Genomic DNA, 25,093 nt, shown 5'->3' with positions numbered 1-25,093 from the left:
CACTTAAATTAGACCGAAGGAGGAGTTAGTAAAACATCTATTTGTTCCAAAGGCAACTCTAACCAGGCTGAACACATGCAACAACCTCACCAATATGCCAATGCCTAGTATGAGAAAACTCCCTAGGAAGACGGTGCAGGGGTGGCGGATAAAGTGAAACTGAATAGTATGGAAGAATAAATCACTGAGTTTGCTCAAATCATCTAAGAGCTGTCATATCCCAAAGTGAGTATTCCTGACACCTTGGAAGGACAGAACATCTGCAACAAGACAATATTAACTACAAACACTTTAGCATTTTGGCTCATACACTCTGGAGGAAATTCACCCCTCTGCAAAGGGACACCGAAGGCCTTCTAGAGCAGTATAAGTGAAGTGGTTCCCTTGTGCAGAAGTGCCCTGCTGAAAAGTCAAAGTTCAGTGTCTCTCTCAATACCATGTGCATTGTGGAACTGGACTCCACATCAGCTCTGTGTAGGCCAGTGCAAGGAGCATGGCCGCAGGATTTACACTGATGCAGTAGTCCCAGGTTCCCCATAGGTGTGAGGCCACTATTCTTGTCTGTGGGTGGGTGGCTGTGAAAGAGCTGGTTCATGCTCTGTTCATTTTGTGTGGTGGAAAGTCTCAAGATAAGGAAATCCATGCACTCATTCCATGCACAAAGCCCACTCATTCTCCTCTCCACATATGTATATTCCACTCTCTGCACAGTAGATATCTTTAAAACAAATGGGTTTTTTTTGTCCTCTGTTAGCTTAATACCATTACAAACCAATTTAAAATGCTTCAAAAGCCTCGGGGGTTCATTACCACTTCATTCAAAATACAAGAGATCACGCAATACAGATCCAGTGTATACAATGTTCCCTGAATGTACTACAACAAATTGCATCACATTCACTTTTTGTTTAAAGCTACATGCTCTCATTTTTGTAGTACTACTATCAGGCTAGCCAGTTAAACAGGTTCTGCAGAGGGCAGAAGGGGCTATGTATGGGGTCAATTTATTTGTGAAAGAATGTAATTTTCTGAGCCGCTCCCCTAATACTTCTGACAGATGGATCAGAGTTAGCAAACTCTTAATTTGAAAAGACTTTCCATTGTTTCCATCGCTTGCAATGTTCTGGGAAATATGTAGTATAGCTCTATATGGTTTGGGTGCAGGCTATGTGCCAGAGAGTCTCTCTTCTGTGTATTGTCGTAACTCCACCTAAGAGTCCCTATATTTAGATGTCCAACAGCTAGTAGCAAGGTGTTATTAGTAGAGGGCCCTCAACTATGGAATCCATATCTTCTGTGGGGGTAGCAGAGCTGTAGCCCTTGAAGACACGGTACAATGTATTTTGCTCAGTATTCTGTCTGGGTGAGGAGACTAGGATTTAATTTATTGTTGGGGGAATGAGGAAGAAAGAAGGAAAGGCCTGTTACTTTAAGAATTGTAGAATCTACTGATACAATTTTCAGAGGGAACTGCAGGTGATCGAGTCACCAGTACCTCTGAAAATAAGCCATATGATTTTCTTTTAAGTTGATGAAATACTGCAATTTTTTATTAATGAAAAATTAGCATGGAAAAGCAGTGTATGGAAAGTGTTGAGTTCAATGGAACTATGTATCTGCTTAATGTTAAGCATGTACTTAAGTGGTATGGTGAACTGGGGCTAGAGTTCCCACCAATTTGCAGGTCTGAACCCATATTTATGAAATTTTCTTATTATTCTTCTTGAGACAGAAGCTATTCTCGCTCTACAGTTAAGGTTGAAGCTATTCCTCCATAGTACAGGTATTTATTCTTTTTGAATAAAACCACTCCATTGTTTCAGTATAAATTGTCCCTGGTGCTCTAATCTCAAGATCTGGACACCAAGAACACAAGTTCCCTACAACCCAAAAGTAATACAAAAATGTATAAAAATGCATCAGGAAGAGGGACAGACTTGCTTCAAATCCATTTACACATTTTCCATAATGCTCTCCATTTCACTTGTGGAGTTCTGCTATAGTACTTCAGGTATGTCACACAGTCAATAGTAAATTTTGTCCCTTTACTTGCATTTTAGTTATTAATTCTAGCCCAAAAATAGTATATGCCAGGAACCCAATGGTCCCTGGCATATATAATAATTACTTATATAGTGCTTTCCATCTTGAAAGGATTTGAGAAACAATTCTCACATCACTCATTGAAACAGGTTACTATCAAAAATCACCATTTTACAGACAGAGTAACCCAGTGTCAGAATCAAGATTACAACCCAAGAATTCCTCACGTAGGGCCTTGCTACACTTTACCACAGCTCAGACTATGGAGGTTTGAACTGTAGTGCACACCAAAGTGCTGTGCTGTAACCCTCTCCTCCGTCGTGCCCCCCCTCCCCCGTGTGGATCCCTAGTTTGCACTAATGTATTACTGTATCACTCAGGTAATTTATACCCAACCACATTGGTTTGCTTCAATAATAAAACCCCTGCTTGTTTCCCATTTCAAAGTAAATCCTGGGCATATTAACAACTCAATCATTTACTCTTGAAAACAGAGATAACAGGATGATGATGATGTAACTGTAACTACTGCATATTAGCACAGCTGACTTGGTGTAAGATGCCAGGGAACGGGCGGCCTTCCTAGTGGTTGCAACAGGACCTTAACTGGTGGTTGTGGCGACAGTCCAGAGTAATGGCGAGCATAGATCCAGGAGTCAGGTACCAATCCGAGGATGAAGCCAGAGTCAAGATTGAGGGGCCAAGCCAAAAGGTCAGAACCAGAATCAGAATTGGGAACACCAAGCCAAAGGGTAAGCCAAAGTCACAATCAAGAAGCCGAGCCATAGATCAGAGTCTGAGTCAGAAAAGGGCAGGGAGGCAAGGACTAGACTGAAGCTGACATGAGTCAAGGCAGAACAAGGGTTGGAGCAATTAGTGGAAGCCAAGGCAGGGCAGGTACAGCTGTGGGCATGGTACGAGCTGAGCAGCTGCTGTGCTACTGCTGTTGCAAGGATCAAGTAGCAGGCTGCTGGCTCCCCTGCCCCATCAGGAACACACACATTTGGAGAAGGCTCATTGAGCCCAGCTGAGCTTCCTGTGTTGCCTAGCTACCAGGCTGGGAGCTAGCTGTGCTCCTGACACTTGGACCATGCTACAATGCAATATCTAAACTTATGTCATCTTTACCTGCAAAGTTCCGTTCCTATGTTCTCTAGCTCTTGGCTGGAAAGGTGAGCTCCAGTTTCACGCAGTAACTGAATCACTTCTATGTGCCTTTATGAAAAAATTGATAAAAAGAGTTATTTTTAACAATTAAATATCCTGGAGAAAAAACATCTACAGATCAAAACAAGTATTCCATAAACACAGATTTTATACACTGATTCTCACCATTTTTCCCTCCCCCCCCCCCAAAAAAGAGAGAGACTGATGAGTATGTTCTCCATTCAAGGAGCCTGAGTTTAAAGAGAAAAGAGACCAACAGATAATCTCTAACCTCCTTCACATCACAGGCCATTAAACCCCACCCAGTTTCCTCTGCACTGATGTAGGGCAAGGAAGAGGCAAAGGGTTATTACATCATTTAACTACCTTGGCACACTGAATTTACAAAAATGCTACATTCTCAATTACTGAATCCAAAACAAAGAGAAAGGAACATAAATACCTTTCAAATATGACTCTATATTTATTTGTCCCCTGACTGTCCCCATTTCTAGCTCTTGTTAATTCAAGCACTGAAATGCAGATAGACAATCAAGGCATTCACAGAGTAACAGTATTTCTGTGTGCATTTTCCACATAAAGGGATAGATTAGGCGGGCATTTTGATTCTCTCCTAGGTAAGATTTCTGTTGTTTTTAAATGTTAGCAATGAAACCTTGTGGGTTAAAATGAGAGATGCCAAAGTTCCTATGACTTCATGGATGATATAAGCACCCATAAATTTAGATTCTTATTTGACCTTTGGGAGAATCTCCCACAAAATACCCCTCTGCTAAGTTTCTTCCCAGCTGGATACTGCCTTCTTCATGGCCTACTAGTCCACCCATGGTATGGTTTAGCTGGCCCTCTCCCATGAGTGCATTCTTCTGCCTGATAGGTATGGTAGGATCTACATGACCAGCCTGGCTCCCTTTCCTCAGCCACAGAACTCAGAAATAGTTCTGCTGAGGCCACTGCAACGGCTCCTTAAAACTTTGTTGTTTGGATTACAATGCTGTGGGATGTATGTACAATTTGACAATAGACCATCTATTACCCAAAAGGGTAATAATAAAGAGGCACTATATCAAGTTGTGGGAAAACCATCAGCCAAAATATGATAGTTGGAGAACTTGGCCTAATGCCCTGTGGGATTTGGACCCAGGTCTCAAGAGAAGAAAATATGTTAATTTATTGTGCTGCCTAATTCCCAAACTCAAAGGCAGAATTTAACCCACACCAAAAACATAACTGCTACAGAATGTCTATTTCAAGTATAATCACATCTATTGTGACTTTGTTTGGAGGGGGCTATAGGAACATTTTAAAGTGAAAAGTACAACGCTGTTCATTAACCAAATCAACAATCTATGGCTGGATTCAAAACCTTAGGAACAAACCAGTCACTCAATATTAATTCATCAACAAATACAAAAATAAGTTCAAATGTATGTTCAGTTTATTCTACATTTGTTATTCTTCTTGAAGATTATAATACCTTCCTATTTTGAAACTGGACTGCAGGTCAAACAGCTTGTGTGCTGAAATCTTCATCTTGACAATGAGAAGTTACTTTAAAGCTTATCACGATGAAGCCCAATTAAAATATAAAATTTTAAATTTGATACAAGATCCGCATTTCCTTATAAGCTATTCTGGTAACAACTTTATGACAAGGTTTTTAAAATTTTGCCTTTTCAAAAATTAAATTCTTTCAATTGCTCAATGGAATTTTAGCATTTAAATCATGCGGCCAATTTTTTGCCCAGAGTGAAACTGAAATCTTAATTTCTTTGTTTCTCTGCAGCAAAGTAAGCATGATCAGTTACTGCAACTGCACATATTGTAAGTTGGTCTAGTTATCTTAAATATTTCATCAGAAGAGTCCCTTGAGACATGGCTGGCTGTCAGTAAGAGTCTCCTGGAGACAGCAAGTAGGAACTAGTGCTGTATTTACTTTTCTTTACATAATACAACTCATAAGAGTATGATTTAACCACAACATATCAAGCAGTTTAGTACTCATTTGAAAAATGAAACTGATAACAGATTATAGCAGAAAAGCTTTTACATTTACTCACAAACTGTATTTTGTATAGGAGTACATGCAAACAGTGTCTGTATCTGTTTCCTTGGTAGTGGTCTGTCCTGGAGTATTCAGCATTTCTAACACTCCTAAAAAGACCATTGCTCCATTGTGGCATTTTTTGGCCGCATTAAATAAATATATTGAACAGAGTGCATAGGGGTGGGAGGAGGAGAGAAGTGTGTGTTGGCAAGACTTTCTTTTTTTAAACTAAACTGAAAGTAAGTGGAAACCTCAATGGTCTTGAGCCCACTGTTTCCACTGCAACAGCGCCTCGTCTAGTAGATGGAGTCTGGAGATCTTTAGAGGTGGTAGGAGGTACAGCCCTCCTGCCCCACAGATGACCTTAGATCCATATAGAAATCCTTCCAATCTCAGGGCCCCTAAGGAAGGCCAGACCTTCTCCGCTAGTCCCCATGGCTCTTTACTCTAACTGGTAACACAACACAACTCAGGAACCAGGCTCTCCTTGCATTACAATCATGTCTGAACCACAAAACCACGCTTCTCATTCCATGTGGAGGTGTGAAGGTGCAGGTTGAGAATCTGTGCTGACAGGGTCAGAATTAAGTTGTGTGGGTATTTCCCACATACATTTGACAGGAGAGAGTAGTTCCCCAAAAGCCATACATGATCTCCTGCTACTTGGGCTCATATTTCCCTTCCTCTGACAAATTTTTGGCCATTTGCATGGGTTTTTTTCACCTGTACAGCTAAAATCAAGAAGAATGATCTGGCCCTCAATCTTTTGGGATCCCTAAAAACTGGTACATACCATGGTCGCCATTAAAAAGTCAATATTCACCACAGGCAGTAATCTGAGTTATCAGAGTTTTTTCATTATCCTTAGAAAAGTAACTAAGGCTTGGTCTACACTCACCCCCCAAATCGAACTAAGGTACGCAACTTCAGCTACGTGAATAACGTAGCTGAAGTTCGAAGTACCTTAGTTCGATCTTACCTCGGTCCACACGCGGCAGGCAGGCTCCCCCGTCGACTCCGTGGTACTCCTCTCGTCTAGCTGGAGTACCGCAGTCGACGGTGAGCACTTCCTGGTTCGACTTATCGCGTCCAGACAAGACGCGATAAGTCGAACCCAGAACTTCGATTGCCAGCCGCCGAACTAGCGGCTGGGTGTAGACATACCCTAAGACACTGATACTGCAAGGACTTCTGAACATCAGTTTATGTACTGTGAGTGCACAAAATTAAGCCCACGTGTAAGAGGCTCAGGACCTTGGGCTGCACTTTCCACCAGCCATTTAAAGAAATGCAGGTATAACGTACGTTTAAATGTGATTAGCTTCGTTCTTTTTGATCCTTGCTTCTCTAGCAGCTAGGATGGCTATGACAGGATTGGCTCAGTTTTTCTCATTCAACTTTCACAATGTTGAACCACTATGAATTTCAAACTCCAAAGCATTGTATAATATCAGACAGACTACAATGTGATTTTAAAGAGTCAGAGTGAGGTGTAGATTCTCCCTCTATTTCAGAGGTGCTAAAATAATGTAACCATAACCTTGCAGATTTCAAGTATTACAATGCATGTTTATGTGGGAAGTGACTTTACCAACAATAGTCTCTGATGTTCTCACAGCAGTGTGCAACACAAACTGTATACAACTTTTTCTTTGCAGCCATTTTAGTCCTTAAGTTTAAAGTATAAGGAAAAGGTTATAATAAATAAAATATATGAAATTTTGATTTGAGACATCTGTTTCATGCTTAGAAAAGTGTATTTTATAAAAGTATTTATTTTACAGTTTTGAAAATGAACACTCTATTAAGGCACTGGGAAAATGGCAGTCAAAGGGATGTTGCTAACTTTTATAGGTCCAAACAACTGACCTACATTATCTCCTGGGTGTGAGATATTGTATGAGGTGCCCTATAATAAAGAGAATGTGTATATACACAGTAATCAAGAGGATGAGTACATGTATTATGGGAGAGAAGGTGGACATGCAACAGATTACTATGGCTTTTAAAAGAACTCCAATTTTAACAGCAATGAAAATATCAAGTTAATTTTTTAAAAATTAAGGAACGCTATAAGAGATTAAACATGACACCACTGTTGACATAGGCCATTTTGTTTGCCTACAGGTTGACAGTGCTCTGTTAAGATCCTTTTTGGCAGAAACACAAATTGTGACCATGTATACTAATGGTAAGGGAAGAGAGAAATCACCAGTCATTTTTCTGATTTGCATGATTAGCTAAAAAACCCCAAATCATTGAGAGAAGTGACACACACATTAAAATAAAGCTTTTGAGAGGAGTAGACACTATACAGAATAAATCGGTGATTATATTCCAATTCAACCAAAATATTAATTTCCAGAAAAAGGAATCAATCAGTGCAAAGGTCTATGAAGTTAAGGCAATTTCTTAGATTGTTTTAAAAAGCACAATTTTATATTTTGCAATTCTGAGCATGATATAAAGCACAGAATACTTATTAGTAATACTTTTTAAAACAGGCATTTCCCTTTGTTGCCTAATATAAAATGCAAAAGTTTAACATCAATATTGTTTCTCTTCACCTTCAACAGGCAGTTGTTTTATGAATGCAATTCAAATATATTTTGTAGTAATCACATCTTTTTAGCACATATTTGATTCCATACACCCCCATCTACATGAGAGGTAAATTAGCTCTGCAAGATTTCTAATGTCCAGAGCCACTTCAGCTTCAGTATAAAGTTTAGTATCTTAGCAGTACAGGCCTGAAGCTATTTTTACAGACAATAAAATGACATATTTATTTTGCTTTTCCTCTCATTCTGATAAGGGCACAAACAAACAAAAACTAAAAATAGTTAGGATTCATTTTCCTTTTACCACTCCCCATTTCAGAATGGGTGTACAGGTTTAAAGAGGCATAGTAGGAGTCGAATATAGGAGTGGCAATGAAAAGGAATCCAAACAACAAACTCATGTGAAATTCCTTAGGCAGTAGTTGGGTGTGGTAAAATAAATGCAGATATCTGATTTGCAGGAACATCTAATAGTGATGCAGTTCTTTCTCACACTGGACTAGGGGCACCTCTGTTCTACTGCAAGTTTGTTTGATTTGCTTTTAGTTGGTTCTTGGGGTGTGTGTGTGTGGGGGGGGGGTTACAACTTTTATAAATATTTCTTATATCAAAAAGGCTTGGATAGTTATAAGAGAATGACAGTGACAACTATAAAGATGCAGGGGGCACACAATGGTCTAGCAGTAGCACAGTGTGCAGCCACCCTGTGCTCTGAGAGTCCTGGGTTAGCAGAAACTGGGATCAGTGCTAAGCCAGCTTCCGAGCTCCTGTAGAGGGGAAAAGCTTTACATCCTTTTGCAGAGATTTCTTCAGTTGTTACATAAACAGAACAGTCAGACTCCACAGGGAGCCAGATCCAGCCCTCACAGACAGGTGAACCTGCCAACATTTGAAAGCTATAACAGAGACATTTGGAGAGAAAGACCAGGACATGCACTGGACTTGAGGGACCTTTTGGAGGCACAGAGTGAAAAAGGATAAATATTTTGTTAAATAAAAAATGGGCACTGTCCCTCAAAAATACAGACAAATGGTGTTCACAAACTGTAAACACATAATAAGGGCCTAAAGGATAGGATGAATAAACAGGGAAAGCAAAGGTAAGTGAGAGACAGAGTCAATCTGTAGCTTCAAATAGGTGGGAGGACCAATAAGGTTGTAAATCTCCAAACTACAAGTCTTAATTTCAACTACAGTGATTGACATCTTTTTATATTCTGATAAATTGTGGCACTATGAACCTACACAATAGGATAAAGACCAGCAGAATGACTGGCCCACAGACCACCACCACGTAGGAGACCAACTTCAAGGATTATTGGTGTCATTGCCAACACGGAGAGAGAATCACTGAAGGAGACAGCCAGCACATGCTTATTGTGCATGCCTCTGCTGATAAATGTGTAGAGTATGTGGGAGAGAAATCAGAGAAATGGTCACCCAGAAAGATAGGGTGGTTACAAAACCCTTCAGCCTACTGGAGTAGCCTGTTTTATTTTAAAACTCTCCGTTCCTGACGAGGAAGGGAAGGTACAAAGAGACAGCCCCCCCTCCCCTATTGCTCTAGTTCCTGAACTCTCCCTTCTGCAAAAACAAAATTAACAATAAGTCAAATTTTTCTTTTATAAAGAAATCTCACCACAAATAATGGAGCCCTGGAGTAGGGGGTAGGGATAAAAAAAAAAAAACAATCTTGACTTACTTAGCTCTGGGATTTGGCATCAGCAAGGCTGTTTTCTTCAGCTACAATGTCCTAAGCATCCAACCCATTTACACATCCTTTAAAACTACAGAATTTGCTGTCACAGAATTGATCACTGCAGATTGCTGACCAAAACCCACTAATTGAAAGCGATGTAAATTTGAAATGAGATGGGGTTAGCTCTCTCATAGATCTGTGTGTAAAATGTATTTTTTTAATACCTGAATTTGACTGCATACTTCAGTGGGGTAGCACCAAACATGTCTTTAGCATAAACAGTTGTTCCATACTTCAGTAAATACTCAACTAGTTGTAAATTTCCTTCACTTGATGCAATATGAAGTGGAGTTCGACCATCATAATCTTCACAGCTCAAGTTTCCACCCTACAACATAAACACATCAACACCTAAGGAAAGAGGTAGTGATAGTACACTGGAGGCTGGTTGGTTCAGGGGCTCAGTCACATAATGATACCTACTCCAACATTACAGTTTGAATCCAATGACCAAAAATCATTAAACATGCGACAGTTTCTCAAAAGCTTATGTGAAACTAATTGGTTAGTCAAGTCCATAATGGTGTCCAGTAGTCACGGGTAAACATGTATACTTTGAGATGCATAGACCTATGGATGTAACAAACAGTAGTTTTGTATATCAAGACCATCCTTGGCACCTCCTTCAGCTCTGGAACCTTCACAAGTGGCTAAAAATACTCTACCACATCAAGAAATTATTTGGTGAATTCTCCAGTTCCAATACTTTGAACAGTCTGTGGATGGAAAAGTACAGGTCCAGATGCCACAGCACACCTACCACGATGCCTGACCATACCTACCAGATGCCTGACCACATGTCATAAAGAATGAATATTCAAATCTAAGAATGTGCACCACTTATACAGACACACACATAAATATGCATACATATATTAAATACAACCAGAAAGAACCTACATATTTAAAAACAGCAAGGAAAGAATTATTGCTAGGGCTGTCAATTAATCGCAGTTAACTCATGCGATTAACTCAAAAAAATTAATCATGATTAAAAAAATTAATCGCAGTTTTAATCGCACTATTAAACAATAGAATACCAATTGAAATTTATTAAATATTTTGGATGTTTTTCTACATTTTCATATAGTATTCTGTGTTGTAATTGAAATCAAAGTGTGTAGTGTGTATTGTTTATTACAAATATTTGCACTGTAAAAATGATAAACAAAAGAAATAGTATTTTTCAATTCACCTCATACAAGTACTGTAGTGCAATCTCTTTGTTGTGAAAGTGCAACTTAAAAATGTAGATTTTTTTGTGTGTTACTTCCATACTCTATTACACAGACATATTGCTTGCTTCCAGTTTCTTACAAATGCATTTTGTATTAAGCTATAAATAAAAGATTTGTAAAAAGTTTAATTTTTTACCATTTCTCCTATGGCTTTTAGTGCATCTGTGTCACCTATTTTAGCTGCGGCACAGGCCAAAGAAGGAATTAATGCATCTCTAATGGCTTCCAGCTCCTGGGAAACAAAAAATAAAATTTAAAAGTTTTAGTATCATACATATCTTTTTATTTACCATTTGTGTCCTTAGAACTACTGATATCTACATCAGAAGAACAATATTGCACCCATGTTTACTTGGAGAGTAACCAAATATAATAATTGAGGATACCAGTTAGTAAAAACAATCTTGTTCACATTCTTTGAGGGAAAAGAAGTCACATGTATACTCTCCCCGAAGTTCATAAAACCCTGTTTCCATAGTTACTTGGACTTCTCTCACTTCCTAGTTACACTGGAATTAAATTAAGAGGATTTCTGAACTATGCTATTTCAGATGCACATGCTAATTACAGTTTTTTTCAGATCCCCCAAATGACATCCCTGTGTCTACACATGAATTCTACACAGCAAAACTCCATCCTATTATCAATATGTGCTCATCTCAACCCAATATTAGTTTTTTGGAAACCATTTCTGGTTTGGTCAATAAACAATATGCAACTGAAATAGCGTATTTTAAAACGTCTATTTTCCTGAACAATGAGCATGTCGGTTCTTCTAGTGCAAGTGGCAATGAAAAAGCCTCTAAGGAGTCATCTTTGAAGTTTGATAATTAATTTTAAAACAATCTCCCACTTCATATAAAAATCAATATAATAAAGAAGTGATCAAGATAATAAATTAAATGACTGAAAACTGTATTATTACCAAACTTACCACTTCCTTACTAACTACAGATATCAGTTTCCTGAAGTCAATATGGAGTTAGGATACTTCTGAGTCCTAGTCTGACCATGCTGATTCTAACAGCTATTTAGTAAACAACCTTTTTCAGTATTCACAAACCTCATAGCTAAATAGGATCCTGCAAAATATGGCATGTCCTAATATCAATAAGGTGTGACTTTTTTGAACCACATTTGTTAAAGATTCTTAAATTTTGAGACCTGCTCTGATTGATTCACATACAAATTTACAATATTTTGTCTTTTTGTGGTAGCTGGTCAGACTGAAGAGTAAAATATATAAATATGATGGACATATCATGGATCCACCATCATAAGGCTCATAGAAAATTCATGCTCATTAAAGAGATCAAGGCCTTAATTTTCAAAAGGGACTAACAACTATGGGTGTCTCCATTTTTGGGAACCCAACCTGAGGCAATTTAAAAAGGGGTCTGAGTTTCAAAAGATCACCCAGGCTTTGAAAGTAAGACCCCTATAAGGTGTATCAAATGGGGCACCTAAACATAGGAACAATCCAAGAATCACTGGCCATTTTTGAGATTTTAAGCCAATAAACATACCATGAGAACAATATTGAACTTCATTTAAAGTATACATATAACACCATTTGCTAATATATACTATGCTGAGAAGTTTCTACTGATGTTTAGAACCGAGGACAGCAACACTTGTTTTTGCTCTGCGGTTTTTTTTTTTTTTTTTTTCATTCTGCTTGGAAATGCTTTTCATAGTGGAAGAATATGCTGCATAAACTCCAAAAATTAGATCTACGTTACTAACGTATGTTACTTACTCACTATTTGAGCTGCGTAAATAATGAATGTTTTTGGTATAGGGGCCAAACTGAAAAAAAAAAATCCGATAAAAAATCTGGTTCGATTCATACCAAAACATTTTTTCTTCTAATCAAAAACAAAACAATCATTTTGTAGCAACCAAAACGTTTTGGTCGACTCAAAACAAATGTTGCTTTTTGTTCTTTTTTTCCCCTCTCGAGTTTTTTGTTTTGATATGGCTGTTCTTCACCTTTTTTATTGGTCACATTTGAAATTAAAAGGCTGTTTTTTCCAACCGAAAGTATTCATGATCTTTGACCTGAATTTGGCAAATAGTTTCAGGCCCCCCCCCAAATGCAGTTTTCAGCAAAAAAACAATGTGTTGTAAAAAACATTGCCCAACTCTCCTCGCAAGAAGGGTTGAGCATCAATAAACTTCTGGTGCACTCAGCACTCCGTAGGCAGCCACCCAGGCCTTCAACATTAACACACATTATGCTAGATCAGTGGCTCTCAAACTTTGGTACTGGTGACCCCTTTCACATAGCAAGCCTCTGAATTCGACCCCCCTTAAAAATTAAAAACACTTTTTTATATATTTAACACCATTATAAATGCTGGAGGCAAAGCAGGATTTGGGGTGGAGGTTGACAGCTTGCAACCCCCCATGCAATAACCTCGCAACCCCCTAAGGGGTCCTGACCCCCAGTTTGAGAACCTCTGTGCTAGACCCTTATATGTACTGGAACACATTGTTGTCTCTTAGGGCTCTCCCTATTTCCTAATTTTAACCTGGCATTGTACTACTGTGCTCAGTGGCATGGCTTACAGGTAGATACCTTCACCCACATGCATTGGGTTAACATGGTCAACTTTCCGCTTCAAGTCCTGAGGCTACATTTAGCCCGGGTGGACCAGGCTTTTGGGTCCTTAAGCTCCTTGTCTGCCTTCCGTCTGCTTGGACCACCTGAGTCAGGGTTTACCAAAAGCAAACAATACATGTATTCTCCCCTTACAGACCTCTGTGTTGATCCAGTCCAACTGCATCAAAGATTTATTTATTGACCTGAGGTGCGTAAGATTAGAAATTGTGTTGCTGTTCCACAATAAAGCATTTATCAGCCTACCAGCTGTTATCCAGGTCAAACAGAACCAGCAAGCTATTTCCGAATGTCTTCAGATTCACCCATTTCACCTGCAGATTAACAAAGATGCTGTCTCAGCTCCAGTCCTATAATCAAAATAGGAGCAAAATGCAGCATCTCCCAGAAGTACAGCACAGGACTAGTGCTTTTCTATCAAAATTCTCTCAGATCTCAGCCTCTGGGAGCACAAGTTGAATCTATGATTCACAAAAGCCAACAAAAAATGCAGCATGAAGATACTTGTGATCTTCCTGTGTATTACGTAAAGCTGAGAGAGAGATAAAAATATTTTTGATATGTACCTCAACTCTGTAAGTTTCATACCATTCCTACTTCACTCTCACCCATATGTTAGAATGAGTGTGGCCGATAAGGCTCTGATTCATCTCTGATAGGACTATGAAGAGACACTATTAGGAGACACCAACTTCATAAAGATGAAAAGAGCCAAAGAGTCCAATGGCTTTGCTTTGTACCCTTCCTTAGACCTGATCCACGCACAGTTTTTGTACCAAATTAATTATTTTGAGTAGTTGTGTGATTTTTTTTTTTTACCAAAATAGTTAAGTTTGTACAACCCCCTACCATAGACAGTTATAAGCTATACCACTATAAGGCACCTTTATACTGGTATAATTGTGTCCACAATAGAGGTTTGTACTGATTTAACTATATAGTTTTAAATGATAAAGTTAAAGCAGTACAAAAACTGTATTTACACAAGCCCTGGAGTCTTATTTGGGGTCATTCCAAGCCTCCCCAATGGGTCATTAGTGAGATCTTGTCTCATAAAGCATGATAAAGAGCTTAGTGACCCACAATTCAAGGAACAGCAGCAACAAGTTCTGCTGACACTAATAGAATGACCCCAGAAAATCTGGAACACACTGTCTGTGCTATAAGTGGGGGGTTGTTTGTTTGTTTTAAAACTCTCAACCGCAGAATGATCCCAATTCCATGAGTTCAATGAGCAGGAGAGCGTATAACCTTCTAAACCTAGTCTTCAACTTCTTTTATGTTTAACTCACTCCATGTGACCCCAGTCCCTCACCCTTTTTCCTTCTCTCCTACCCCCATGCACTCTAGAGTAGGTATTCAATTAAACCTTCCCTGAAAACAAGCCAAGAGAAGACCATAATAATTATGTCTTGCAATGTTCTCCATAGAACATTTGTTGTGCAATCAACATTGACTAATATTAACTCCGCATTAACAGCTACACGCAGAATGCCTCTCATAGTACTAGTCATTTATAATTTTGTGTATTCCAGTATTGTCCCTCTATGCTTGAATTGTTCCATACTGTCAAAATATGTAGAATATTCAAAATAATTTAGTATTTTCTTTCACATCATAAGTACCATGCATGACAATGATCCATGTAGTATTTGTGATAGCATAGATCATCAGTGAACCAAGAAGTAATCAAGAGAATTTTACAGACATAGAAAACAAATTCAAGGTTTAACTTATTGTTGTACCAAATGCCCCCCCATGGCCTGGTTAGTTGGGACACTTAGCAAGGAAATCTGTGTTTTGTTTTCAACGTTGCACTGTATTTCACCTTTAAGATATACTTGTTTAAGTTAAACAAGTATTTGCAGGATGCGGGCAGGGGACTGGACTCGATGACCTCTCGAGGTCCCTTCCAGTCCTAGAATCTATGAATCTATAATTTTCTGCTGTACATGAGTTCACTTTAAATATTTAAAGTAGGTACCTCCTTGCAGCTGACACTTAGAGATTTGGCAATAACTTGAATAAACTTGCTATCTGTAAGAGAGATCTTGGCTCCTGTGGGTACTACAGTCATTTCTCCTCTCAGATTCTCACTCAGCATCTGAAAAATGGGCAAACAAACAAATCATTGTAAAAAGCAAGAGAAAAAAGGGTTGATGCTGTTAATTTTTATTAGCCTAAGCTAGAAAGTTACAGAAAATGCAAATGAGTGCAATTTACTGTAAAAATTAGTCTTGCCCCATAGAATAAGAACACAGTTGAAATTACTTAATATTTTCTATAGGCTATTATTTATTTGCTTAGCACAGTGGAAGTGGCACTGGAGAAGACACAAAGGTAAAAACAGTTATAATTCCAAAGAGTTTATAACCTAAAAGATAGAGAAATGTCAGAACATACTCGAAAATCCAGAAGGCGGAGCAGTTGTTTGGGGGGGGGGGGGTGCGAGAACGGTTTGGTTTAAGTAGTCAAGATTTCCCAGCATGGTAAGTAGCATCCTATTTAAACTAACAGTAAGTTAAAACACTGAATGAGAAAATAAAACTAGGAGATCAGTGGTGACTTTAGGAAAAGCACTGGGCCTTCTGAGATCCTGCCTTTGTCCGGTGTTTTAGAGTAACAAAGCAAGGCAATGTTTAACTAGTATGCCCTGCACTGACTGTACACTTATCGCTCAATCAAAAGCCCAATGACGTCAATGGAAAGGTTCATATCGATTTTAATAGGCTTTGAATCAGGCCCTTTGGCCCTGATTCTGTAAACCCTTAGGCACATGCTTAACTTTAAGCATGTGTGTAGCCCCATTGATTTCAGTGTTTCAACATTAAACATGTATTCAGGATGAGGGCCTTAGCACTAACCAGGATTAAGGATCAGTGAGAGACTCCCTGCTCAGAAGCAGCCTCTGAAACAAGACTGGAGAAGAACAGACACACAGATGCTGAAACTAGGGGTGCTGCCGCATCCCCTGGCTTGAAGTGGACTCCATTATACACAGGGTTTACAGAATGCTTAAATGGCTCTCAGCACCCCCATGATACAAATTCTTCCAGCACCCCTAAATAGAGACACTCTTAAATCTAGAAATAAGATTTCATAAAAGCTGGAGGAAAGAGGGAACAAATCTGAACATCATGAACATTAACAAATCCACTGGTTTCTCCAACGTTGATGATTTTATATGCTGGCTTTCTCTCGTCAAGATGCCTCCACAACTATTAACAGTAAGTTGCCTCAATTACCTTGCTTGGTGACAGGTTTCAGAGTGGTAGCCGTGTTAGCCTGTATCAGCAAAAAGAACGAGGAGTACTTGTGGCACCTTAGAGACTAACAAATTTATTTGGCCATAAGCTTTCGTGGGCTAAAGCCCACTTCATTAGATGCATGCAGTGGAAAATACAGTAGGAATATATATATACATATACACAGAGAACATGAAAAAATGGGTGTTGCCATACCAACTCTAATGAGACTAATCAATTAAAGTGGACTATTACCAGCAGGAGAAAAAAAACTTTTGTAGTGATAGTCAGGATGGACCATTTCAAATAGTTGACAACTCCCAGTCCTTATTCAAGCCTAATTTAATGGTGTCCAGTTTGCAAATTAATTCCAGTTCTGCAGTTTCTCCAGTGGATGGGTCATTACACAAAGTAAAAACTATTTCCCCATGCTAATTTCCCCCTACTGTTACTCACACCTTCTTGCATGCATCTGATGAAGTGGGTTTTAGCCCACAAAAGCTTATGTCCAAATAAATTTGTTAGTCTCTAAGGTGTCCCAAGTACTCCTTGTTCTTTTTGTCTCAATTAGAATTTTAAGAAGCAGGACTGTGCAAGTTTGCCAGAAAGCAAGGTGTGATGTGGGAAGAAAGAGTGCCCCAGATTTACCTGTGTCTAGGCATGCCCTTTATAAAAAAAACACTCCTAAACACTTACAATATTGTAACTGTCTGCTGGAAGAGTCCCATTACATGTATATCAGTGGAAGTTATGTACTGATTTGGTGCATGGAAATTTCCAGATTTGACAGGCTGACATAAATTCAGATAGGTCCGCCTGCTAAAATATACTATTGAAGAGCTTTCGTTAAAAAAATACGTTTTTTAAAAAGGCAAAGTAGAAATTATACGTTCATTGCTGTGGGGTCACATATGGACTACCACTGCTTCTTTGGCAGTGCTATACCTATAACCATATTCTCTACTACACCCTTTGTGGAATGTGTTCCTGCATAAAGTATGTTGTGCACAGTTGCTCCTTCCACAGAAAAGAGACCTCCTCCTTTCCAGGACAAAGATTTTGTTAAGTTACACACACAGAAAATGTTTAAAATATAAGAAACTACTAAAGTAGAAAGTGGTAAGATAGTTCTAAAAATATTAAAATTTCATATTCAGACAGCTAGTATATCTCTTACAAAGTTTATAAGACTATTTAAATTTAAAGCTCTAAAGAAAGGAAAATCCACCAACCTCCATCCCCATTGATAAGTATTCTATAGGATTTTCTTTTTTACAGCCATTATTTGAAGGTATTGACTTGGAAATAGATTTTTTTTCACAACTGATCAGTTTTGTTTTTTTTTACCTAGCACATCCAACGGAAGGGGAAATCATTAGTTTGATAGGTTAAATCTAGAGAATGACTCATGTTGATATCATCCAAAAATCAGGATAACAACTTTACTCCATCAGGACTATGACTTTGCTGCATATAAAAACAGAAGTTTTAGTGTATATGTGTGCTAGCATTCTGCCACCGCAAAGAGAATGTTTAACAGAGGGCAATATATTTGTATGTGTTGTATTAACTCTATCTATTTCCCAACACCTAAGACATTAATTAACCAAAACAAATCTGTCATTAACAAGTAATTATAAATATATAGTCCATTAATAAACACTTGAAAGTCAGGGACGCAGAGAAATGGTCTGTGTTTAAAGAACATACTCATTTCAAATCTTTTCATCTTAACAAAATTACATCTAACATTGACACTCAAGACTCACAGACTTCAAATAAAGTGACAAGAATAATAAGATGCACCAGTTGCTACATGAAGACTTAAATATAAACCCTGGGTGAAATCCAGGCTCCACTGAAATCAGTGACAAAATTTTCATTGACAATGGAGCCAGGATTTCACCTCCGTCCTGTTTCAGTTTGCACATTATTTATTTGGAGTCTGTGCTGAAGTTGCAGGACAGATCCACTGCTGAATTTAAAAGCAGTAGTTTTAAATATCGGTGTTGGTTTTCAGCTTACCTCTATGCAGAGGTCTGAGGATTTTCTTCCCCCTCAAATCTACCTATTTTCATAGTTCTACAACGACATTATTTTGCATAAAATAGGAGGGTGTGAGCAGGGCCGGCTCTGGCTTTTTCACCGCCCCAGGGGGGGGGGGGCACGGCCGGAGCCCTGGGAGGAGGGCGGCGAGCCCCGGCTGGGGCTCGGCTCTCCCCCCACCCCGGCGGCTATAGCGCCGGGGGCAGGGCGCCGGGGGGGAGGGCGGCCAGAGCGCCGGGGGAGGGCGGCGAGCCCTGCTGTGGCCCCGCTCTCCCCGGCGGCCGCCGCGCCGCCCCCCTCCAGGTGCCGCCCCAAGCACCAGCTTGGGTGCCTGGTGCCTGGAGCCGGCCCTGGGTGTGAGGTATTCACATTAGATAGTGGAAGCGAATGCTCATAAATTAACATAAAAACTCAAATAATTTTACTTGACAGAAGTCAGTGTAGTAAATATTAAAAAATTAGATTTTAAAAACCAACCACTATTAAAAGTCTACTAAACTAACAGTGAAATATTTACCTCCTTCTTCTCCTCCCAGCTAAGATGGCTTTTGCTCAGTGTGTATGAGAGTTTAGCTAGGGCTGCTTCTGGTGTCATATCACCCCCTGGAATTACTCCTACAGAAGTGAGAGTCTGTGAATGAAAAGAAACTTTGACTTAATTAGTGTAGTATTCAGAAACACTTCTATACAGTATTGATGCATATGGGATTACTAGAGACCCAGAATGACCATTTTTTTTAATCCTAAAAGGAAAAGGTTATGGGTGTGTATTAGCTACATAAACAGTTGTTAGGTTAGCCCTCATTATAAAGCTGCAGTTACTAGCTTTTAAAATCAGTGTGGTTTTAAAATTGCCAAATATGTTATTTTCCCACAAACATATTGACCAATTTATGATGGGGTATTACCCTGGATGAATTCCAGTACTGCAGTGTGCTACCAATACGGGTGTTGTCAGACCATTCTAAGCTGCATTACCTGTGTATGATTTAGGATATGAGACTAGACTGCATAATTACAGTTCTGGCAAAAAACAAATAGTGCTTGCTATAGACAGATTGCTTCCCCTATACAATTCAGCAATTAACTAATGAGTGAACCAATGCAAAAGGAGAACCAAATTGACCTATCTTCAGTATGTACATTTACAGAGCATACCAACCATGGAGTGAAGACAAAGGAGGTTTCCTTAAGATCTTCATATACCATTTAAAACTTCCTTCTGTGCTGGAAAGTTACAGTGTTTTCAGCCAAAGAACAGGGTTTTTCAGGGGCTGGATAGGAGGGGAAGTGATTTCCCCCACTTCCTATCACCACATAGGGTACGTCTACACTTACCGGAGGGTCCGGCGGCAGGCAATCGGTGTTCTGGGATCGATTTATCGCGTCTGGTTTAGACGCGATAAATCGATCCCGGATTGATCCCGGAAGTGCTCGCCGTCGACACCGGTACTCCAGCTCGCCGAGAGGAGTACGCGGCATCGATGGGGGAGCCTTCCTGCCGCGTCTGGACCCGCGGTAAGTTTGGACTAAGGTACTTCGAATTCAGCTACGTTATTAACGTAGCTGAATTTGCGTACCTTAGTCCGAAGTGGGGGAGTAGTGTGGACCAGGCCATAGACCCCTCAATTATAATCTGTTCTGAGGAGGTGGATCAGAGCCCAGATATTCAGTTACCGTAATTAAAAGAGTTTGAGATGAACCATGATTATTTAATCACTAAATCACTTGACTAGCTAAAATATGTACAAATGACAGGATAAAGCCACATGTAGTGAAGGTAACATGTTATTACCAGCTACACAAAATGTTATTTACTTTTTTAAAACATAAAAAATTTAATACAATCTTTTTTGAAACAAACTAATATTATAGTAAATTTCCAGAACTCAGCCAACATGTTTCCTCCACAGAGCTGTTACTCTTGAAAAGGGAAGGGCAGTGAAAAACCACTATTAAATAAATTCTGTAGAATTCAGCCAGAACACTCCATGGCTCTGTCCACGTTGGCAATGTTCTCCTGTACAGATACCAATATAAATAGGGTTTAGCCTCCATCAGTGGAAGTTGGTGAAGCCACATAATACAAAGCTGAAAAGCTGGGGCCCAGGAATTAACAAGTGACTGAAAGTGACTAAATAACCCTGTAAAGGTTTAATAAGATTAAATTAGGAAAACAGCACTTTGGATCAAACACAAGAAGTCATTTTCAGAGGTGCTCTACTTATGGAGAATTTTTCAGCCAAAATATAGGGGGGAAATTGCTACATTTTTGTTGAAGCAGAATGTCATATAGTAAATTAGATTTTGTTCTCATGAAATTTTGCAGTTTCAGGTATCTTGGGATTATTTAGTGAACAAACTTTACATTGTTTAAATTTTTACATTCAGTTGTTTATTTATTGCTTTTTTCATTCTTCATATATTTTACATTAACCAACATGTATGGGAGCTCCATGATGGTCAAAGTAATCCCTCTAAATTCCCCATTTATATTAGCCCAAAACTTTATAGCCTACTCAGTAAAAGGTCTGACCTTATGTTTCAGAAGGTCTCAAGTTCAAATCTTGTGACGCCTGCTCTTTTGACATTTGTGACAGTCTGTACCCCTATGTTCACCCCATTTACAAGACTATGATAAATTTTGTACAAAGTATGCCTTGTGAGGTATTATTTGAAAACTCATAATTTACTAATCATTATTGTCCTTGTAAAATATGTGTGGCAACATCATATGTAAAGTTATAACATTCTACTCTAATGACATTACTGAGGCATGTTCTGAGTTTGAAAAAGCAGCCACAAACCAGTTCCTCGGAGACAAAAGGCAAACTGACACCTTAGCCAGATATCAATGAAATCAAATGAATTATCGCCTAGTTAAGTGGCCATTCTTTGGCAGGAAAAAGGATGTGAGCGAGATATTTACATCTTTGCAAAGAAACAGCTGGAGATTCCCATCCCCACAGACTTTCTGTCTCCTGAACTCCAGTTGGAGATGACTCTCAAAGAAGAGGAAAAGTGTAAGAATGGAGAATAGACACCCCAAGTTATTCCTTCCTTATTTCTCTCTACCCACAGCAGACACTACACCTGAGCAACAAAGAAACAGCTTTGGACTGAGCGGATCCTGCTGACACATGTGGCGAGAGAGACTTTTGCTTTGAATTCACTTAGCTTGTTAAGTTAGGTATTAGATGCATTTTACTTTTTTTCCCCTTGTAACCAATTCTGACTTTTATGCCTCATTACTTGTAATCATGTAAAATCTATCTTTCTGCAGTTGTTAAACTTGTTTTATTGTTTTATCTAAACTGGTGTGCTTGGATTGAAGTGTTTGGGACACTTCATTTGAGATAACAGGATTTAAGCATATCATTTTCTATTAATAAAATTACGGGCTTTATATGAGCTTGTGTTGTCCAGGAGAGGGCTAGGCAATCCAAGATGCACATTTCTGGGGACTGGGAGTTTGCTGGTATTGCTCTACAGTGTAATTCAAGAGTGGCTGGCTATAGCACTCATATAGTATAGCTGGGAGTAATTTACATGCTGGAGGCTGTGAGAGAGCAGACCAGGAGTGGTTGCTCTCACAGTGAAGCAGTGTAAAAGGCTGGTGTAAAACCCCATTTGGAGAATTGAGGGGACACAGCTGTTCAACAGTCCAGATTGTACCCTGGGTAATGTCACAATTTACGTTTCCTTTTTTCCTCAGTTATATATTAGGTTATAAGAAAGTTTTTGAAACAAAAAATAAATAAAGCTGTGCCAAAATATTTCATGTATAAGAAACAATAATAGTTCAGTCCTACTGTAGAAAGAAGTGATATTTATAAACACAAGGCATACTATAAAAAGGTTAGTCATTGAATGGTCAATGGAGATCTGAAAGCAGGCGTAGGCTAGGGAATAGAAGGAAAGTTAAGCAAGACAAATGAACTTTCCTCCCACAATTCAGAATTCTCACACAGGTTATGAACACTGGTGGGGTCTGTGAGGCTCATGAGTCCTACCAATATTTTGACTAACCAAAAAGGTTGTGAATTGCAAACAAGATTACGGAAACTCTATTAAAATATGATGAATACCCTGAATACCAAGAGTGTCAGTATCTGCATATAAATTTGCTTTAAACTAGCCTACACCTGCTTTCAGATCTCCAGAAGTCACAGACTACTGGCCTCCATTCAGAGGGACATCCCAGTACATACTGTACTGATGAACTCATTGACACATGCAGATAGCCTAATGGGAGTCTTGAGGATCAAGTAAGTGATGATGTTTAGAATATTTCAGAGTTTGCCACCTTACTGAATGCCCTTATTTTATAACTATTAAAGTAACTGCAAACCTGAAAAGGTATTACTTGACATGTCTGACCACACTCACTGGAGTTCTTTTGGGATTGACATCAACAGTATTTTGCAGATGGATGCTGGGGTGTCACACATACAGTGGAAGCCAACAATCAGTAAATTGGGATGAGATCTAGCTAATTACAAAATTCAGACTAAAATAAAGGGCTTTTTTTAAACCTTGTTTGCAGATCAGCTTGAACCATTTAAAAGCTAATTGAATATGGTTGTTTTATAGACAACATCTTCCTGTAGCTAGATGTTTGTTTTCTAGCATATTAAATATACAGCGAATCACATAAGTGAAACATTTCTTTTACATAACGTTGCCATCAGAAATTGCTGTATTTCTCTCACCTGTCCAGTTGCATAGACTGCAGCAACACTCCCGCGTAAGCACTGGGTACAATTCAGAATCACTACTTTTCGTTCTGTTGCTTTCTTCAGTTCGTCTAGCAAATCTTCTCGATTATTTGGTGCATTACCAGTTCCGTAAGTTTCAAGTACAATGCCCTCCATTGGAGGCTGAAGAAATGCCTTCACCTATTTAAAATAAGGTGTTAAAGTATTATAATGCCATGTCTTTAATGCTATATAATTCGATTAGCAACCCCTTTCTCCCCCATACATGTTTTTCAAAAGATCTTACAAAAGCAGTGGATGGCACTCCCGAGCCAAAAAAAAAGGAATTAAAGTTCTTGCCTATCATGATTGACAGTATTTATAGAGAGTATCCCCACCGAGGTACCATACAGTAGCACAAACATATTAACCATGTTCAGAGCTTTATATCTATATATGACTAATCCAATACCAAAGTATATGGAAAAACACATTGGAAGGGAGGGTTCAAGACAGGTTGGTAGACGCTTATAAATATAGCAGCAGTAGTGGCATCTTTGGGGAAAAAAATTAAGTTTAAGTATGTGAAAGGATGGACCAAGATGGACTTCAGTGGGAAACAAGTTCCAATTTTTACAGAACATCAGAGCACAAATAAGAATAAGGGACCCCTGAAAGGTTACGCGGTGTCCGCTGGAATTAGCCAGGGCCTACATCATTGAGGATATTAAAAACCAACAGTGTCAATTTAAAGTCAATCTACCACAAAACAGGAGTCAGTATAAAAAAATTTACAGGGTAAACACTTAATTTGATTAGAGTTTCACAAGCCAGTGAGGAAATATGCAGTTGAATACTGAACTAATTGCGAGGGGTACGTGTGTGTGTGTGAAGAACTCTCTTTGGACCCCTACGCAGAAGTGAATTGCAAAAATGAAACCTCATGATCACAAGGGCATGTTTTACACTTGTGAGGTTGTCACCTAATAAATAAGGATGCGGCCTGTACAAATTGCACAACTAGAAAAACTATATTCATACCACTTCTGACACATGGCTTTCCAAGGCAAGGGCACTGTCAAAAAGTGATGCCATGATTACTAATAATCACATGGTACTTTCAAATAAGTTCCATCAATAAGAGGTGCATAAAGAAGTGTTTAGTTAAAATGCCATTATGTCTCAAGCAGGAATCAGAGTCTTACAAATAATAAGTACTTCATCTACACTGGCCATTTGTGGTGATCATTTTTAAAAAATAAGGCTGGGATTTTCAAAAAGAAGGCTATGGGAGTTGGGAAACAATTTCTTTAGACTCCTATGAATATCCCAAAGGGATATATTTTAAAATAATGGCAATTTTCTACAGGAAGGGCTGATTAAAATGACCTTAGGGAGAAAAGGATGGCAAGCTATTGTTTAAATACATTACATAGGCTATTTGTTGTATTGTAGCTATGTTGGTGCCAGGATATTAGAGAGACAAGGTGGGTGAGGGTAATATATTTTATTGGATCAACTTCTGCTGGGAAAAGAGACAAGCTTTCAAGCTCTGTGTGAGCTCAAAAGCTTGTTTCTTTCACCAATAGAAGTTGATCCAATAAAAGCTATTACCCTCACCCATCTTATCTCTCTTACATAAGCTATGCACTTGCATGATGACCGAA

At 38.9% G+C, this 25,093-nt stretch overlaps 1 protein-coding gene across 1 annotated transcript in view; it reads right to left on the bottom strand.

The window, feature by feature from the left end:
- ASPG (asparaginase) overlaps positions 1–25,093 on the bottom strand; it is a 58,421-nt gene that overhangs the window by 4,729 nt on the left and 28,599 nt on the right. The window contains exons 8-13 of the mRNA XM_029912085.1: positions 23,442–23,627; positions 19,247–19,360; positions 15,423–15,542; positions 10,952–11,047; positions 9,742–9,905; positions 3,172–3,258 (exon numbers count right to left, since the gene is read on the bottom strand). Of these exons, the coding sequence (XP_029767945.1) occupies positions 3,172–3,258; positions 9,742–9,905; positions 10,952–11,047; positions 15,423–15,542; positions 19,247–19,360; positions 23,442–23,627 (767 nt within the window). The remainder of the gene's footprint in view (positions 1–3,171; positions 3,259–9,741; positions 9,906–10,951; positions 11,048–15,422; positions 15,543–19,246; positions 19,361–23,441; positions 23,628–25,093) is intronic.

Source organism: Terrapene carolina, unplaced genomic scaffold, assembly GCF_002925995.2.
Source record: "Terrapene carolina triunguis isolate 2854851 unplaced genomic scaffold, T_m_triunguis-2.0 Scaffold189, whole genome shotgun sequence".
Classification (NCBI taxonomy): domain Eukaryota; kingdom Metazoa; phylum Chordata; order Testudines; family Emydidae; genus Terrapene; species Terrapene triunguis.
Note: the sequence above shows the minus strand (reverse complement) of the source record. Positions and strands in the feature narration are given on the sequence as shown.